The 16,954-nt window shown below is 53.2% G+C and overlaps 1 protein-coding gene across 1 annotated transcript; it reads right to left on the reverse strand.

Moving 5' to 3' along the window:
* Nucleotides 1-647: 647 nt before the first annotated feature.
* FNDC5 (fibronectin type III domain containing 5) lies at nt 648-16,948 on the reverse strand. Its single transcript, XM_035345555.1, has 6 exons — nt 16,846-16,948; nt 7,742-7,857; nt 7,240-7,438; nt 5,515-5,607; nt 2,372-2,505; nt 648-1,595 (listed from the first exon to the last, which is right to left on the reverse strand). Exons 1-6 carry the CDS (start codon nt 16,922-16,924, stop codon nt 1,554-1,556), a joined length of 663 nt encoding a protein of 220 aa, XP_035201446.1. The 5' UTR covers nt 16,925-16,948; the 3' UTR covers nt 648-1,553.
* Between the last annotated feature and the right edge of the window lie 6 nt (nt 16,949-16,954).

Genomic DNA, 16,954 nt, shown 5'->3' on the forward strand with positions numbered 1-16,954 from the left:
AGGCTGGTGTCAGTGGAAGTGGAGAGATGGCTGACCTCGGTCACCGCCAGCCTGTTTCTTTGCAGGGACTTTTAAACCAGGCTTATCTGAGTGCCTCCTGCATTCAGATGAGATTTAAGTAAAGAATCTCTTTTTCCGTAAAGAGATTTAAACCCTTCTCAGGCCAACCTGTCTGGGTTTTGATGGGACAAATAGGATCTTGCCTCATCCCCTAGTGCATATGGAGTGGTCTTGTGGAGTAGTTAAATAAATACAGATACCCCATGGCACACTACAAAGAATAATTTTTTTCGTGTGATGGACTTGCATCTGTCAGCTTCCAGAGCACCAGCAATCCCAGGGATCCTGTCAGCTGTGAACATTAAGCACTTAATAAGAGAGAGGAGAACCCCAACCCCTTTCCCATTCATCACCATCCTTTTCGTGGAGGACTGACTCCAGCAGATACCCGGCATTACAGCGTCACAGAAAATAGTGCAGACGGGACGTGTAAGGAGAACCAGACCTTCCCACAGGAACCCTATGAAAAGAAGCCATTTAAGAACTTAAGCCCTCAGAAACAGGTCCCTTAGGCAAGAGCCTTTTGCAATAAATGGCTATTGCCCCTGGAGACCTTGCATAGCAACCGGTATCATGATTTTTTTTTTTTTTTTTTTTTTTTTTTTTTGCTGACTGGCTATTTTTTTATGGACTGTTTATTACACTGTTGGTGGACTCAGGCCCAGCTGAAAATACCATGGAGAAAATGTTTGAAATTATCCTGGAAGCTGAAGAGGGGCTTCTGGTGTCCCCTCATACTGGTCTGTGCCAAAGTGTTTGGAGTGCCCCGAGTATCCGCAATGACGAACACCAGCGTGAGACAGGAGACACAGAAATACTGGAGTCATGTGCTGCAGCCTAACTGGAGAACAACCAGGGAAGTTCTCGCAGTAGGAATGGAAACTGGGCTATGACTTTTTTGTTTGTTTTAAAAACACACCTGTAAGACGTGTTACATGATACATATCAATGGAACAAAGCAAGCCGAGAGCACGCAGCAGCCAAAATCTGGTTGCTACTCGTGTCTGCGATGATCTTTCTTTCCTTCTTGCTCGGAGAGGAGTGACAGTGACTGATGCCTGAGCTCACATTGATACTGTCAAGATGTAGTGACAGTGAGACAAAATAAAGATACATCAAAATCTTGTACATTTCCAAGGACGAGGAGGTTGTTCCAGAAGACGGAGTGTGAAGGTGGAGAGGGGTGTGTGAGAAGTTGCTCCAGCCCAGGTGATTCATGAGTCCAGTGCAGGATCACCGGCAGCAGCTGTCTCACTGATGCTTTTCCATCTCAATTGTTTGTTCAGGTTTCAGATTATTTTTTTTTTCATGATTTTTCTTACTGGCCAGATGTTTTGCAGAACACAGACAAGGAAGGAGGTGTATGCCATCAAGTGACAATCGCTGGGTCTCCTTCCAAATTGCTCCAACATTATTTCACCTCCCCAGTCATCAAGGCTCAGAGGCAGAAAGTGAGAGTGAGAAATGGAGTCCGTCTTTCAGATGGCAGGCTGTCACGCTTCGATGATATTCACTGAGGGCTTGTTTTTTGGAAACTGGGGGAGAAGAGACAAATGAAGAAAGGACGTATTAGGAGTAACCCGTGAGGAAAATACCATCAGAGATCTCTGCAGTGTGCTGGTGAATTTTGCTTTTGTAAAAGTCCTAATTCCCATCCCCTGAGGGTAAGGAAAAAGGGCAAGCAGTGAGCATGAATTAGTGACTGTTTCAAATCATAAGTAAATGCAAAGTGGTGGGGATGTGCCAGAACACTAGTTGTGAATAGAAACAAAGGAAAGTCAAATTTAATGGAATAAGTTGGTATAAATTATAGGCTTGAGTCTCCTTACACTATAAATACAGCATGCCTTTAACATCACATGTATTACCAGCCATGCTCCTGCTGATCAATTTTTCAGTTAATTGCGAGACTAATATCCCCTTTACCGCTTGCTACCTAACTGCTGCTCTGGGGGTAAGGAACCAAGCAGCTCAGGGACTGCAGCATTGCTCAGCATGTTTTTCTTCTAGTGATGCTCAGATATTTCAAAAATATGGACTGAAATCCAGTTTACTGATGCACATGGGCTGACCCAGGGGTGGGAGTGAAATGCTGGCCTCCCGACACATCTGAGGTGCTCAGATGCTGAAGGAGCCATGGTGCTGGCATGCGTGGAGGTGAAGGAGTGCTGCCCTTCTGCATCCCCACTGGAGGAAGGAGGCTGGACCAGGGATGTTTAACAGCAGCTGCTTTTGGGGGAAATTTAGCTGAGTCCCAGCTGGAAGGTGATTGCCTGCCGTGCCCCCGCCCCATGTGCCAGCATCGGCTCACCTTGCTGCGAAGAAGCCCGCCGCCCTGGTGCTCGGGAGTGCTGTTCTCCGAGGCGCTCTTGACTTTCTCCTTGCTGTTATTTGGCTCATTATCTTTGATGATATCGTACTGTCTGCAAAACAGGGCGATCACCCCTAACAGGAAAAAGCATTAGTGATCACACAAATGAGCTCAGCCCCTGGAGCCTGCAGAAATCAGAAATCCCTTGCTTGCCAGCTAGCTTTGTGCCTCCTGGTAGAGATCTCGGCAGCAATCACAATTGTTCCTAAGGATCATTTTCTAACACAGCTAGTTGGCCCTCTGGCTGTTTCCTTCTCAGTGCCAATTCCATGCTAAACTAGTTAGATGGAAGGACAGAAGATTAATTATATTCCAATTTCCTTGTCATTAAATGGGACAAGTGTTTTAAGCCCTACATTTGGATAGCGATTAACACCGACTGTGTGGTTAAATGATATCTTTGCTTTGCAAACACAGGAGCTCCTGGAACTTCTGGTGAGTGGAAATATGCCTTATGATCTTTCTCCTCTGAGGTGAAGAGAAGGAGCTGGAGCTGGCAGACGAGGCAGGTACTGTACCCACTTGCTTACGATGTAAGCCAGGGTCTCCTGAGCAGCAGGACAACATCTGCAAATATGCAACAGTGACGGCAGCAAAAGCTGCTGCTGGAAATTTCCTCCCACACACACAAGCACACACACAAAAAAAGGAGGGGCAGCAATGACAAATAATAAGATTGAGAATGTCTTTCTTGGAAGCTTTTATATGACATTTTGACCAAATGACTTCTCTGCCTGGAAATTCCAAACACAGGGGTAAAGAAGACCTGAGCAGATGCTGCTTCTCTGTAACTGAAAAATATTTTAGCTCCCCTCACAGCAGAACATATGTAGAGCTTTTGCCAGATATCACAAACTGCTTCCTAAAGCGAGGTGGTGTTATGGCAGCTGCCCCCAGGTGTTACTGATGAACACGGTGGTCCGAATTCTTTCTGCGTATGTGAACAAATGGCTGATCCTAGGAGAATAGGCTAACATCTGGCATAGTCACACCTTCTGTGCTTTCTGATTGTAAAACTGAGGCACAGAGAGCACGAGTCTCTTCTCTGAGCTCAGAGCCCTGGACACAAACCACTTCCAGTTTGCATTTGCTAAAATATTGTAATGTGTTCAGGCTATGGCCAGGGTAAGAGCTGGAAAGAGTTGTTTATATATTGAGATTTGCTAAAGAACCCACAAGAGTAAGAAGAGATCTTTCCCACACCCACTTCCCTTCATAAATGTAAGTCATCTGTCTAGAGGGGAAATTGTGGCATTAGCAAGTTCTTCATTCAGATGCTGATCGGAGTTTTAGATTATGTTATGGCAGGAGATGAATCCGTTGTTCAGTCACTTCATGTAATTATTCATGATTGTTTTTACTGTCAGGACATTTAAATTGGAATGCGCAAAGAAAAAGCTTGATTTAAATGCTGGAAAGACCATGGGCTAGAGATTTTTGTTAACCTTGACTTAGGTTTTCATTTGGTTATCATCATTAGCAAGAATTGCTTTACAATGCATGGTAACCTCAGGTCTTTCCAGGGCAAAAAAAAAAAAAAAAAATATTTTAGTGGATCTGATTCTGTCACCTGGATTCACTTGAAAGAAACCTTGCAGAACTGCATTAGAGGACACCTAATACCTCCATCCCCCTGTTTTGGCAGCTCTCGGGTCAGTCTTCCTATTCACATTTCTCCATGGAGGTGCTCTCAGCTCTGCAGAAGTTAGTAGAAGTGGGCCAAATCCTTTGGTGAAGTAAACCAGTGCAACCCATACGGGCTTGGGATTGCTGCAGTTTACAGCAGCGAAGGTGGCAAGCCACCGTGAACTTCACACAGCACGACCTAACCCCAGGGGAGCTGCGAGCTGATCTCAGCCCCTCAGTGCTGCCACAGTCGGTTTCTCTTCCAGCCGAGGAGAATTCTCCGTGCATCTCTTTGCATCTCTTGTGTGTGGAAATCTGGTTGGACTGGGACAAGGGGACTAGAGGCAGAGTGGCAAAGGTTGTCTTTTATGGATCGCAGATTTACCACAGTGCCAATTTCCCTGCCTGGCAATTTCCTTGGGTCACCTGAACCATTTCCCCTGGGCAGCCTGCTCTGTGACTCGCAGGAAGAAGATGTTGTTTCATTCATGCCTTGCGCTGCAGCAGGAGCAGCAGCTGACAGTCAGCCAGGGGAGGCTGGGGCTTGAAATAGAAGACAAGCACACAAACTTTATTTCCCATTAACTTGCGCATGTAATATCCAAACTGAACAAGCTGAAGAGCTGCCTGCAGCCACTTCAGATGTGCTAAGCTGGTGGGGTAGGACTCAGGAATTTTCCTCTCCATTTGCTAGTTTAAAACATAGGAGTGAGATCTGTCCTAGATACAATTTGATATAAGGTCAATGGAAACATAGTCCCAAACTCATGTTGGAAAGAGCTTATGCAGTTTTTCCCTCATTTGGTTAATATGCTTCTGCTAATGCTCCTCCTCTTCCTATTAAATACTATTCTTTGTATTTTAACAATGGATTTTGTGAGTATCTGGGTTTATTGGTGTTTTGATATTTGGAGCTATTTGTTCTTTCAATACTACTACCATGGTTTGAATTGTTTTTGCAGTGGGTTTTGGTATATATATAGTGGGTGTTGAGAGCAAGTCTCTTGATGTCTGATGTGTGTTTGAACTTTGGCAGAACTCTTATGGGAATTTCTGCTTTGCATGAGAGCTGGAGTCATATAATAAGCCAGTTAATTACAGTGACCTGTGTCATTTGAAGGGCTCGAGGCATCCTGGCGGATGGCTGAGGACATTATCATCAGTGCTTTCTGGAAAAATTGAACTTACAGGATTAGCCATGCTGAATTAGACAATTGGTTCATCAAGTCCATTATCTACTTCCTGCTGCACCAGATCAGAGCACTGATTCACCTGCTTTTGGCACTGCCTGGCTCCTGATGCTGCAGAGGGAACTGAAGTGCTCTTACAGCTGAATATGCACTGCTCTTCATGGGAGGAAGGGTTTCTTTTCAGGTCTTACACGATTACACATGCAAACCAAGCAAGCCACAAGCCCTAGGGATATTACACGCTTTTGACAGAGAGATTGAACTGACCTGCCCACATAAACAACACCACAACAATGATGAGAATTTCCCCTGCTCGCAGCTGTTGGTTTTTCTTCGCCATCTCCTTCATTGTCACCTCATCTGCACAAGGGGAAAGAGAGATGGTGAAACCTAACCGTGCGGCTCAGCTGGGCTGCAGACACCAGTTCAGCAGTGCCCTTTGCTCAAATCATCAGCGCACCAGGATCAGAGCTGGCAGAGCAGGAGTCCTCGCCCGCCAGACCCGCGACCAGCACGAGCTGTGCCTTGAGCCTGCAGGGCACCGAGCTCTGCGGCCGCTGCCCCGTGCCTGTCCCTGGCAGCCTGCAGGGGATGGGGCAGGGGGGAGAGGTAGGACAGGGCCAGCGGGCAGCTCCCATGGAGGAGCAGCCGTGGGGTAAGGCCACACAGGGTCTGGCCCTGCTGCGATTCACGCTGCTGGCTCTGGTTTCTGCTAGCACCGTCTGTGCCTGTCAAAACACCTTGCATGCTTCAGCAGCTCCTCTCCCGGCTCGGGAGTGGGGAGCCTGGCATGAGATTTTTCACCGGAGCCATGGGATTCAGAAATGAGCGGAGCCTTCTCTCAGGGCATAATGCGCCTCCTCGCCTTCAAAGCACTAAGAAGATTACAGTTCAAGCCTCTGGGGAGGGAAGCAGTGCTCCGCTTAGTGCTTTTGGATGAACAGCAATTCGGTATTTACAGACACCAAATCATTTTAGCAGGAAGAGTCAAGAACTCACAACTTCCTAAGAACCATGGCCAAAAGCCCTGCGACAGGCCGAGTCCTCGGCTGAGTCCCCTTGATATCCCAGACCCCTGAGCTCCCCAGCCCTTGCTGTAGCAGAGATTCTACCTGCCAGAAAACCTTCCACATCTGGTTTGGCTTAAGAGGAGCAAGTGAAGGAGCCTCCAGGTAGGAAGCTGGAGACATCCATCACCCACGGAGATATTCAAAGCCCAAGTGGACATGACCCTGGACCACCTGCTCTAGCTGACCCTGCTTGAGCAAGGGGTGGGAGTACATGATCTCAAGAGGGTCCATCCAACCTCAACTATTCTGCAATTTGGCAAAAACCTTTGAAATGTAAGAAAATAGGGAGTCTGTGAGTATTTTTTTCCCCTGCTCTCCTGGAACTGAAGCACAAGGGGTTCAGCAGCTCCCTCTGAGTGCCCTGTGAGGACAGCTGTGCTGTGCCCAGTGCCACCCAGGGGTCTGGTTCCACAGGAGAGCATAGGCTGCTCAGGAATTTCCCCTGGCATTTCCCACTTGCCAGGATGCTGGACACACTGCTCCCAAGCTGGAAACCTTCTCACTTTGCCTGTTAAACCTCACCTGAAATGGGAGGAAAGAACAGCCAGCCATTGGCAGCAATGGCTGCTCACCTTTCTGCAATACTTTGCAGGGGCCAGGTAACCTCATCTTGATCTCAGATGTACTCAGTGCGTGTCCAGTACTGAGGTGTAATTGTACTCAGGAGTACATTTATATTGCAGTCCCACTGTGATAACAGCCTGAGCCAGCACCACCGGGCTGGGCACAGCTCAGAAAACAGCACAACCTCAGCACCTCCTTGTCTGCTGGGTACCCTTGGGGCATCTCTCTTGTACAGGGGCTCAGCCCTGCGTGTGTTTAACCCAGCTGTCCTCATTGCCCAGGATACTGCTGGCCTCCCTGCAGAGCCCTGCGCTGCCTGGGCTTCCCAGGGACCACACAGGAACTCACCCACACTTGCCTTTATTTTTAGAGGCTAGTTTCTCAGCTTCCCTGGGGGTCTTGAAGAGGACTGGCTCACTGGCAGGGCTCTGGCCTTGGATGCTGATGGACTGGACATGCACAATGTACTCAGTGTCCTCCTCTAGGTCCCAGAGGGCACAGGAGCGGGTGGTGGTGTTCACCTCCTGGATGAAGCGCAGCATCCGCACGTCCTTCTTCTGGAAGCCGAGAGAGGAGAGCACAGAGTGGCGGAGAGGCCTCCTGTGTGCGCTGCTGGCGTCTAAGACCACTGCTTCCTGCCCTGCCCACCATGGACGCGGAGACAGTCGGACCCTTTCCTCTCTGCAGCTACCAAAACATGGAGCACTGCTGCAAAGAGGATGGGAAAGAAGTTCCCTCCCAGACCACAAGGGACAGGACAAGAAAGAATGGGCTTAAACTGCAGCAAGGGAATTTGGAAACAGAGGGGACCTGGGGTGAAGATGAGCATGACCGAAACTGGGTAACCATAGGCACTCTACCTGCTGGGATATTGCAAATCCAATGACAACTTCATCTTCCAGAACATCCCAAGTCACAACAGCGGAGTTGGCTTTCAGGTGTTTGACCGTGACATTTACTGGAGCCGATGGGCTGTCTGCAAGGAGGGAGAGCAGAGCCTTTACAGGGGCAGTTGCAGCTGCAGGCAGGAGACAGAGCAAGGGCAAGGAGGGGAGTGGGAAAGGGCTGCTCGGGGACAGTAAAACGAAACGTAAGATGTAGCCGGGGTCCGAGGCATGAGAAACAGAGCTGCAAGTGACCTTCCTGTTGGTGGCTCTGGGTATGGGACCTGGAAATGGCAGATATTCCATGTCTTAATTACCAGTGAGGTCCTAGAGATCTCTGCTGAGAGTACGAGTTACGTTATACCTGTGAAACATCCACCCCTTGGAAACAATTTGACAGCACAGCAGACTATTGATTAGCTCACTCGTCTCCCCGGCCATGTTCCATGTTTTCTCTGGTGTGTCCTATTACAGCCTGACAGTGACAGCTGGGAGGAAATGCAAAATCTATCTTAGAAGTATGAAAACTGGATGCTTTGATGAGCACTCTGGGGGTTTGAAAGTCAGTGGTAGTAAACGGGAGTGATTCTTTTTTTTTTTTTTTTTTTTTTTTTCTGTTAGTCTGACAGAATTTTTTTATACACATTTTGTATTTTTATACGTAGCTGCTGGATGCTCCCTCAGATGGCCAGAGGACATTCAACAGCCGTCTGCTCCCAGCTAACAGGACAGAACGTGCTGCACCAGCCACCAATGGACCAGGGTAATGTGAAAAGGCCAGGCCATGAAAGCAGTAGCTTGAGGCTCCAAATTTGGTGTTTTTTTGAGCACAGCTGGGTTTCCAGCAGCAGGGTCAGTCTGTGCAGCTGCCAGCTTTGCCAAGGGAGCTGGGCTTGGCTGTAGCTGCTGGGCTCCTGCCCTTGGTGGGACCTCGTCCCAAGGGGGCTGCACATCATGAAGCCCTTTGCTTCTGTGGGAGAAGGTTCTGCCTCATAAGCTTGGCACCATCCTTCCCGTGCTGTGCAGCAGGTTGCACCACTGTTCCCTCCTCTGGTAACACTGAATTCCTAATCACCAGATTGTGCCCCAAACCAAAGGTGGTAAATGCTAACCAGAGTTAAGAGTAAATGCTCACGAGATTGCAAGGAATCTGAGTACCCCCAAGGGGTCAGCAGGGTGAGAATGGGTCATTTGTTCTGACTCGCATCAAATAATACTTCTGTTGCTTTTTAACCATTGCACAATGCTGCCCTTCTGGGGCTGGGGCTGAGGCCAGCAGTAAAAGAAGGACGCACGTGTGCACGTCTCCAGTAACACTTGTCGGATTTACAGTCAGTCCCAGCCGCCTGAATGTGGCTGAAAATATTCTAGCTGGAGTGTCAGTGTCTCCGAACAACTGACTTCACTCCTGGTGAATGTTCCCGGGGAACAGAGAAAATACCGGGAGCACAGAATTCCTCAGCTGAAGGCTGGTGCTGTTCTACACCTAGCAGAGCAATGACCTTATTCCTTCTTTCCTCCCCAAACAGCAGTGGTGCCAGCTTTCAGGGCTCCCCGTCCTGCCAGACCCACGTCCACCAGGCCTGTTAGCGGGACCCTCAAGTCTGTACGAGCCATTCAGACCCAAACTGATCGTGGGGAGTCCTTCAGCAAGCAAAAAGTTCATTGGAAGGAGCATGGTCAGGTTCACAAGAATTTGAGACCTCAGGAGGAAGAGCAGCAAGCAGTGTGGTCTTCAGGATTTCATGGAGGGAAGCATCCTTCCTTTCTGGAGCACACGATCAAGGACATATCAGCCCAGAGCATTATCATCTCAGGGCATGGCCTTCCTGAAATGGGGCAGCAGGGTCCCCACAAGCCCTCAGAGAAGGGAAATATTCCAGCATTGCCCACTGCAGGGCCAAGGAGACGCTGGGCGGGGAGCTGCGAGCACCAGCCCCTTCTGGAGGCGGCTGCCTGCTGTGACCCAGGGAAGGGACGTGGGGCTGCAGTTCCTCACCTTCCCCGACACCAAGCCCACGTGCTGTCCAGAGGAGGGTCTAATTTTAGTAAGGGGCAGTCAGCAGACGGGAATGCGCACCGGGAAGGTCTGTGAGTCATGCCTGGTGAATTTGATAGAACATATGGAGGACATGGCGGAGCGGGGAGACAAAACAGCCCCCAGCTGCAGCCAGGCACTGCGCCCGTCTCACAGGGCAGCTGTGCGGTCAGATCCCAGCATGGTTGTCTCTCCTGGATATTTTTAGGAGAAGCTACCACTAATTTACCCAGCGCGGGCTGAGGAGGCCTTTGAAAAGAGATGAATTGGCCTCACAGGAACAGAGAGCAGAGTATCGGGGAAAAAGCTTCAGGCTGGGAAAGGGGAAGAAAAAGCGCACCGCCCTCGGTGCCTGAGTGCCCTTTGAGGTTTGTGACCTTGAGGAAGGCACAGCATAAAAAAAAAAAAAGTCATCAGAGTTTCCTGATGACGTAAAACACGGGTGAGTTGGGAAGATGTTGCAGAGCTGGAGGAGAGGAGCAAACGACATCCCTGGGAGCTGGAGGGAGGCTGGAAGGCAGAGGGGATGCGCTTGGTGAAGCTGCAGCCCAGTGCTTGGAGCCCACAAAGCAGGACTCTGAGTGCAGGCAGGGGAGAAATCAGCTGGTGTGCATGGTCAAGAGCACTCCAGAAAGCCTCCTTCATAATACTACCTTGGTGAGATGGTGTAGTTAAAGTCAGAGATAACACAGTAACATCTAGGACAGATCTGAGCATTCCTTTCCTTCACTACTACAGATTAGGAGGAGCTACACATAAATCAGCGGTGTCAAATCAGTATAAAAGCGATATGAAAAGAGAACTAAGCAACAGAAATACAAAGCCAGGAAAATGAGTTCCCTGCTCCCAGAGCTGAGTGAATAATTTGCGACCAAAATTTTAATCCGTGAGGATGCTTTTCTCCCTGCTCCCGGGAGATGCATGATGAGATCATGACTTTCTAAAATCTAATCATTGTTCCAAGATATTCCACACCACTTTTGGCTGCCTGGGCCAGTTGCGGCTCTTTGTAGTGCCAGCCCGGCTGAGCTCAGTAATTTCTGTTTCCCAGCTGGCTGCAGAGGGTCAGCCTCTCTAGCAGGGCCGTGAGGTGCCAAATCCAAACGTCTGGCTCCTTTCAGACTCATCTGCAGCTCCTGGAAACTTTGCTCTGTGCCTGCAGCAGCCAGGGGAGCTGCTGGTGACCTGGGGAGCAGGCACGGGGTGGGATGTCCCCAGGGCCAACTCCTTCCCTGCTGTGGGTGAGATAGCAAGGAACACGCTGTGCATTAAACCAACCCTTCCTCCTGCACGATTACTCCAGAGACACTGCTGGCAGCACAGCCCCCGTCTGGTCTGTAAGGAACCCGTACTGTGAAGGATTCCTGGTTTAGCAGTTCAGCTTTACCCCAGCTCGGGGGCTGCAGTGCCTGCTGGAGCAAATCACACCTTGCAGGCTGGCGGAGGATCTGTTTGGCCAAATTTAAGCGAGAGCTGTGTGCGTGGATGGAAAGATGCTCTCATTTTCATGTCGGCAAAACTCAGAGCCCCCTGTTTAGGAAGGAACTGATCAATTAAGATAAAATCATGAGGATTTTAATAGGGAATGGCTACTTCAAAACTGATTATGCTTAAACCATGTCTTGTTTCTTTCTCACCCTCATCAGGCGAGTTGCAGTCCCGCACCTCCCAGGGCTGTCGCAGCCCGGTGCTCCTGCCCACCCTGGGCCTTTTGGCAAGAGTGGGTCAGAGCTGCCTCCACGCAGCGAGCAGGAGTGAGCAGCAAAGATTGCTCTTAATCCCCTCTTAATGCTGAGAACTCCTTCTAGCCTCTCATTAAACGCTCTGCTGATTATTAATGGACTTTTATTTAAGAGAGAGAGGGAAAAAAAACGACAACGCTTTACAGCTTTGGGCTGATTCCTTCCTGGCTTTTCATTGTCAGCACAGAAGCTGCTGGCACAAGGAGCAGAGAACCACCCACCTGCCCCGTATGGTGACTTCGCCACCGCAGCTGTAGCATGGGGAAGGGTGGGGAGGTTTGTCCCCATCCCACTGCTGCTGCCCCCTGCTCCTGGCTGTGCTGCCATGGGCCCTCTCCTTACTGTGGTGTCTTTCCTGTGAAACCACTCAATTCTCTCAGTTTGCAGGCTCTGCCATGAGCTCCTATGGTGGGGCTGGGGGTGGCAGCCAGCTTACTGCCTTTGGCCATGCCAGCTGCTGGAGGAGCCATCTGCACAGAGGAAAAGGGAGACGGTGTTAATGTCACACCCCTGGGGGTCACCTCTGCTCGCTGAGTTACGTGATCAAGCTCTAGGTCTGGTATTAAGGCATCTCCACAGCCAAGGAGCCCGGCCTCCCCCACATCTGCTTCTTCTGAATTCATCTGCCTTGGCTGGAGTGGCCACATGAGAATGCCTGGAGTAAAAAGCAGCTGCTTCCTACGTGGGCAAGGCTATGCTATGGTCATGGCATTTTTCTAATTCACTTAGCGCCTCTTCCCCAAGCAGCTCCTTTACTGTTGCAAAAGGCTCAACCTAGTCGGAGCCCCTGGGCCGGGGTGCAGCAGTCAGAGCATCCACAGAGGCTCTGGAGCTGCTCGAGCAGAGCTGCCCGGCTGGACCTGGTCCCCAGCTGCACCTGCATGCTGTGTGCCCTCTCCTGCAGGACGCAGGCTGGCTGTACGTCCCGGCAGCTCTTTGCTCCAGCACCACAACCTTTCCCAATGACATGGGCGATGGAAGGATGCAGCCTGCCAGGGGAAGGAGCATCGGTACGGTCCCACGTGCCACTCTCCGCAAAGTGCCGCTGCCTGCCGGCTGCGTGGGGGAGCCAAAAGGCTGCCTTTTCTGCCTTCCCGAGCCTTTCTCTGCTCTCCCAGCATGGCTCTCTTCAGTGGATGTGATTGCTTGTCAGCTTTATGGGGTATGTAGGAAGGCTGGCGCGCCGTTCAGCTTCCCTGAGTGTTTTAATGAAGAGAGCCTGCAGGGGAGTGGGAGGGAGCAGGGCGCACCGCTGCTCTCCCGCACCCGCTCGCATGGAAGCGGGGCTGTTTGCTGAGCGCTGCCAGTTCCAAAGACCAGAAAAGACCAACCGGTGGCTCTTCAGGCTGGGAAAGAGGCAATTATTTCCTGCTGACCGCCCACTCCTTGTACTAATGGGATACTAATAGGCCAGCCCCCGCTTGCCCCTGAGGCTCTGTCCCCGATTCCCCGCTGCCCGAGCACGCAGGTGCAAACACTGCTGGGGTGGATGGAGCCCCCCGGAGAGCAAGGCACTGCTCGCTGTGTCCAGCCCAGCCATCAATAATTCCTTGGGGCAGGAGTAAAGGGGAAGAGGTATCAGCAGAGCTGGTCCTCAGCTGGGGTTGGAGCAGCCTTGTGCCATCACTGCTCTGGAGAATTCCCCATGCTGCCAAACCTCCAACTGCGTCCCGAAGACAGTCAGGATTTGTCCAGGTCTCGCCAATGCCCCGACTTTGGTTTTAACGCTGCCAACCCAGAGCTGAGTCATTGTCGAGGCATGTTTTATCAAGGGCCCAAACGTCCAGGCAGGACTGGGCACCACGGTCTTTTACAGCCCCTCAGCCCACAGCCGTGCACTGCCAGGGAGGCACAAGAGCGATGTCGGCAGCAGCGATGGAGAGCAGGCGCTGGAGCTCAGTGCCCAGAGCTCTGCGGGGAGCTCTCTGCCTGGTCCCAGCCCAGCTCCGCTCCTGTACACAGCACTTGGATTTTTACTGCACACATAAAGATTTGCGTACTTCAGTGCTCGATGCATTTGTGCTTTTAACTGAATTATGCCTGAGTTAGGCCTTAATTTGGGCTCTGGGTACTTTATAAAACAGGAGGGGGTTAATTAACAATAAATGCCACATGGATGAGGCCACACTCAGCACCAGTACACGGGCACAGCTCCATGAAGGCTGCTTTTGGATCCTGCCACAGCGCCTGTGCATGGCTAATGTGTGCGAGCTCGTCCCGCTCCGTCTTCATGCACATCCCCAGCAGGAGACAGCATTTGGAGGAGGGAAGCACAACCTCGGCTGCTTCGCACAGCAGTGTCCCTGCTGGGAGGCTGACACCGAGGTTAGAAACCTCCATATTTCAATTAAATCTCTCCTACGCTGAATGCAGAAATCAATAAAGTGCTTACGCCTTCCCTCAGCTGGCCAGGAATCTCCGTGGCCGTGGTGAGACAGGAAGGGGCAGGCATGGGCTGCTCGGGCATCTGCAAACTGCTGCCGGAGCCGTCCCCGCCTGCTCGCGCGTGCTGTGTGCTGCTCCCGTTGTGATCACGCACGTGAGGCTGCTGGACCGTGGTCACCTCGGCTCCCGGCTGGAGGAGAAGGGCAGCGAGTCCCACGGGGACAGGGGGACCAGCCTGGTGTTGCCTCCCCCTGCTGCTTGATGGGGGGACGGGGGGATGGAGACCCGGCCTCTGCAGAGGGAGCCTCATCTGCAGGGCAGCTCAAGGTGCGCAGGAGAGGCCAGGAGAGCATGGAGGTGCTTCGGGGCTGGGCAGCAACCAGAACCCAGCCTGATGCCTTTGGGGCCCTTTTGGAGAGCGGAGGTGGACAAGGTGCTACCAGGCTGCTTGACCTGGAGGCTGCAGGGAAGGCTGAGGGCTGGATGGGGCCCAGAGCTGTGCTGGAGGGCAAAGTCTCATGCAGCCTGGCTGGTGTTATCTTTCACCTCCATCCCACACAAATAAATCTGACCCGAGCTGCCTGGTGTGCAGGTTCAATTGCAGGGATGCTGTTTGCCCTGGGAAGCTGCAGGGGCTGAGGACCATTTTGAGGTCTTTCACCACCGCTGCACAGTGTTCTGCTGCTCCTACAGCCCCTAACAGCCACCTGGTCCGGCACAGCTCACCTCCCACTTCCATTGCTCTGTGGTATGGGGAGCACAGCCCTGCATGATGGGCAGAGGGGGCCAGCCCCCCTCCCAGAGCAAGCACAACTGCAGAATGAGCTGTGCTTCAGACCTGCTGAGCAGCCCCAGGGATTTCTCAGTGGCAGCCACAGGAGTAAGCTGGAGAGGTTCAGAAGTGCCACCGCTGAGGGCTGTCAGAACGCTCTGGGTGGAGGCTTCCTCAGCTGCCTCCTCATGGTCCTGCCTCCCCTGCTGCTCACCTTGGCATCACCTTGCAAGAAGCAGCCCCGGGTGGCCAAATGCCCCTTCCAGAGCAGGGCCCAGTGAGGGCTGGGTCCGAGTTCTGCTTCTTGCCAGCCCTCACTGCGGCTTGGCAGAGGAATTTGTGCCATTCCCCCCGGGCCTTTCCTGGGACAGCAGCTTTAACCCTACAGGATGCATTATTTTAAGCCTGCTTGTAGGAGCTCTGGGTGCAAAGGGGAGCAGAGCTGAGGCTGCAGCCACGCTGCACCCCACAGAACCCTGCCGCCCCCCGCCAGCCCCTGCTTCCTCTCCAAGAGCTTTTCCGATGGCTTTTGGCTTGCTCGCCTCAGCGGCCTCGTGGCCACGTGGCTGGCAGTGCCGGGGACGCAGTGCTGGTGGTGATGCTGCCACCACCTCTGTGTGACCTTGGGACGATCGTGCTGTGCCCGCCTTCCTCTTGTTCCCCCCTGGAAACCAGGAGCGGCACCAGCCCCAGCCCAGCGCCTCCACCAGCCCCTGCAGAGCCGACAGCAAGAACGGGAGGCAGCGGGGTCACGGGGCACAGCACCAAGGTCACGCAGCTTCGTCTGAACCAAAGACCACCGGGGCTCCTGCGGCCCCACCGCATGCTGCAGGCACACACTGGGGCCACGCTGCATCCTTACGGGGCTGCCGGCCCCTGAAAGCACAAAGGCTCCCCACAGCCTGTGAACGCTGCCTGCAAGACAAGCAGCAGGCGGTGATGGGCAGGGACACAGCTCCATGTTTACTCTCAGTCACCGGCTGAGGTGATTTGAGGATAAGGAAGAGCAGGGGAAGTGTCCTAGTTTACAGGAAACAGGGAAGGCCATTACAATTGCAGATGTGTTGTTTTCCCCCTTGCTCCCTTCTTTTAGGGATGTTTCATGAATCTCCCCACGTCTGCCCCTCGTGAAACGGCCACTCCAGGGTGCCGACGTCCAGCCAAGGATGTGTGCATCGAACCTGAAGGTGTTTGGGGGTTCCTGCAGCCCCAGCACAGGCAGGACATGGGCGAGTGTAACTCCTACAGCTACCGGGGCTGGCTGGGGGCAGGAATTTCCACTCCCCGGAGCTTTGCATCGTCAACAGTCACCCACAGCCTCCTGGAATGTGAGATATTCTGGCAATCAGCGTTTTGCAAATCAAAGCAGCTGTTCCACCAGCATCCTGCAGCCAGACCGCCTGTGCTCGGGAGGGAGAGGGCCCTGTCTGCGCGCACAGAGCCAGGCGGGCACCTGGCTGGGGCTGGTGCTGCGTGGCGAGGTGAGGGCTTGAGGGGAGCACCAACAGCACTGCCGAGATGTGGCACCTGCACAGGGCACTTGGGCAAGGGCTCAGCCTGGCCAGAGCAGGGAGCTGAGCAGCTCCTGGTTGTGTCAGGATTAGGATGAGCTCCCGGGGACATTCGTCTTCCCAAAAGACCCCCCCTTAGAGGACCCGGCCAGCTGGCAGGGGCCTGCTTCCATGTCACCAGGATGTGCCATGCCCCATGGGGAGGTGGGTCCCGTGGGGCTGCTGGAGGGGGATTGCTGGGGCCACCAGCCCACGCGTAGGCAGTGCACGGCTACCTTCACCCCCTCGGCTCCAGCTCAGCCCCTTGGTATGAGCTGCAGGGGCAGGGGCAGGACAGGGGCAGGGGCAGGGGCAGGGGCAGGGGGCTCCTGCTGCTCCCCCCGCACTGCCTTTTTCACGCCCCGTGCCCCCGAGCCGCCCTCCCCAGGGCCGGGGCACCGGAGGCAACCGTGGGACAGGGGCTCCCTGCCCTCCCCGGCCCCTCCGCCGCTGCCCACCAACTCCTTCCCGGAGCGCCCCGGGGCTCCCCAGCCCCCTGCCCGCCCCCGCCGCGCCCCGGAGCTCTCCGGGCCCTTCCGCCCCGTTCCCCCGGAGCTCTCCCCCTGCGCCCCCCGGGCCCGGCGGCCCCCTACCTGCCTCCACCGGGCGCAGGCCGGCGTAGCTGAAGCAGAGCAGGAGCGCGGCGCCGGTGCAGCCCAGGAAGGGCTCCATCCCCCGCGCCCGCCGCGCCGCGCCGGGCCG

Source organism: Oxyura jamaicensis, chromosome 23 (genome assembly GCF_011077185.1).
Source record: "Oxyura jamaicensis isolate SHBP4307 breed ruddy duck chromosome 23, BPBGC_Ojam_1.0, whole genome shotgun sequence".
Classification (NCBI taxonomy): domain Eukaryota; kingdom Metazoa; phylum Chordata; class Aves; order Anseriformes; family Anatidae; genus Oxyura; species Oxyura jamaicensis.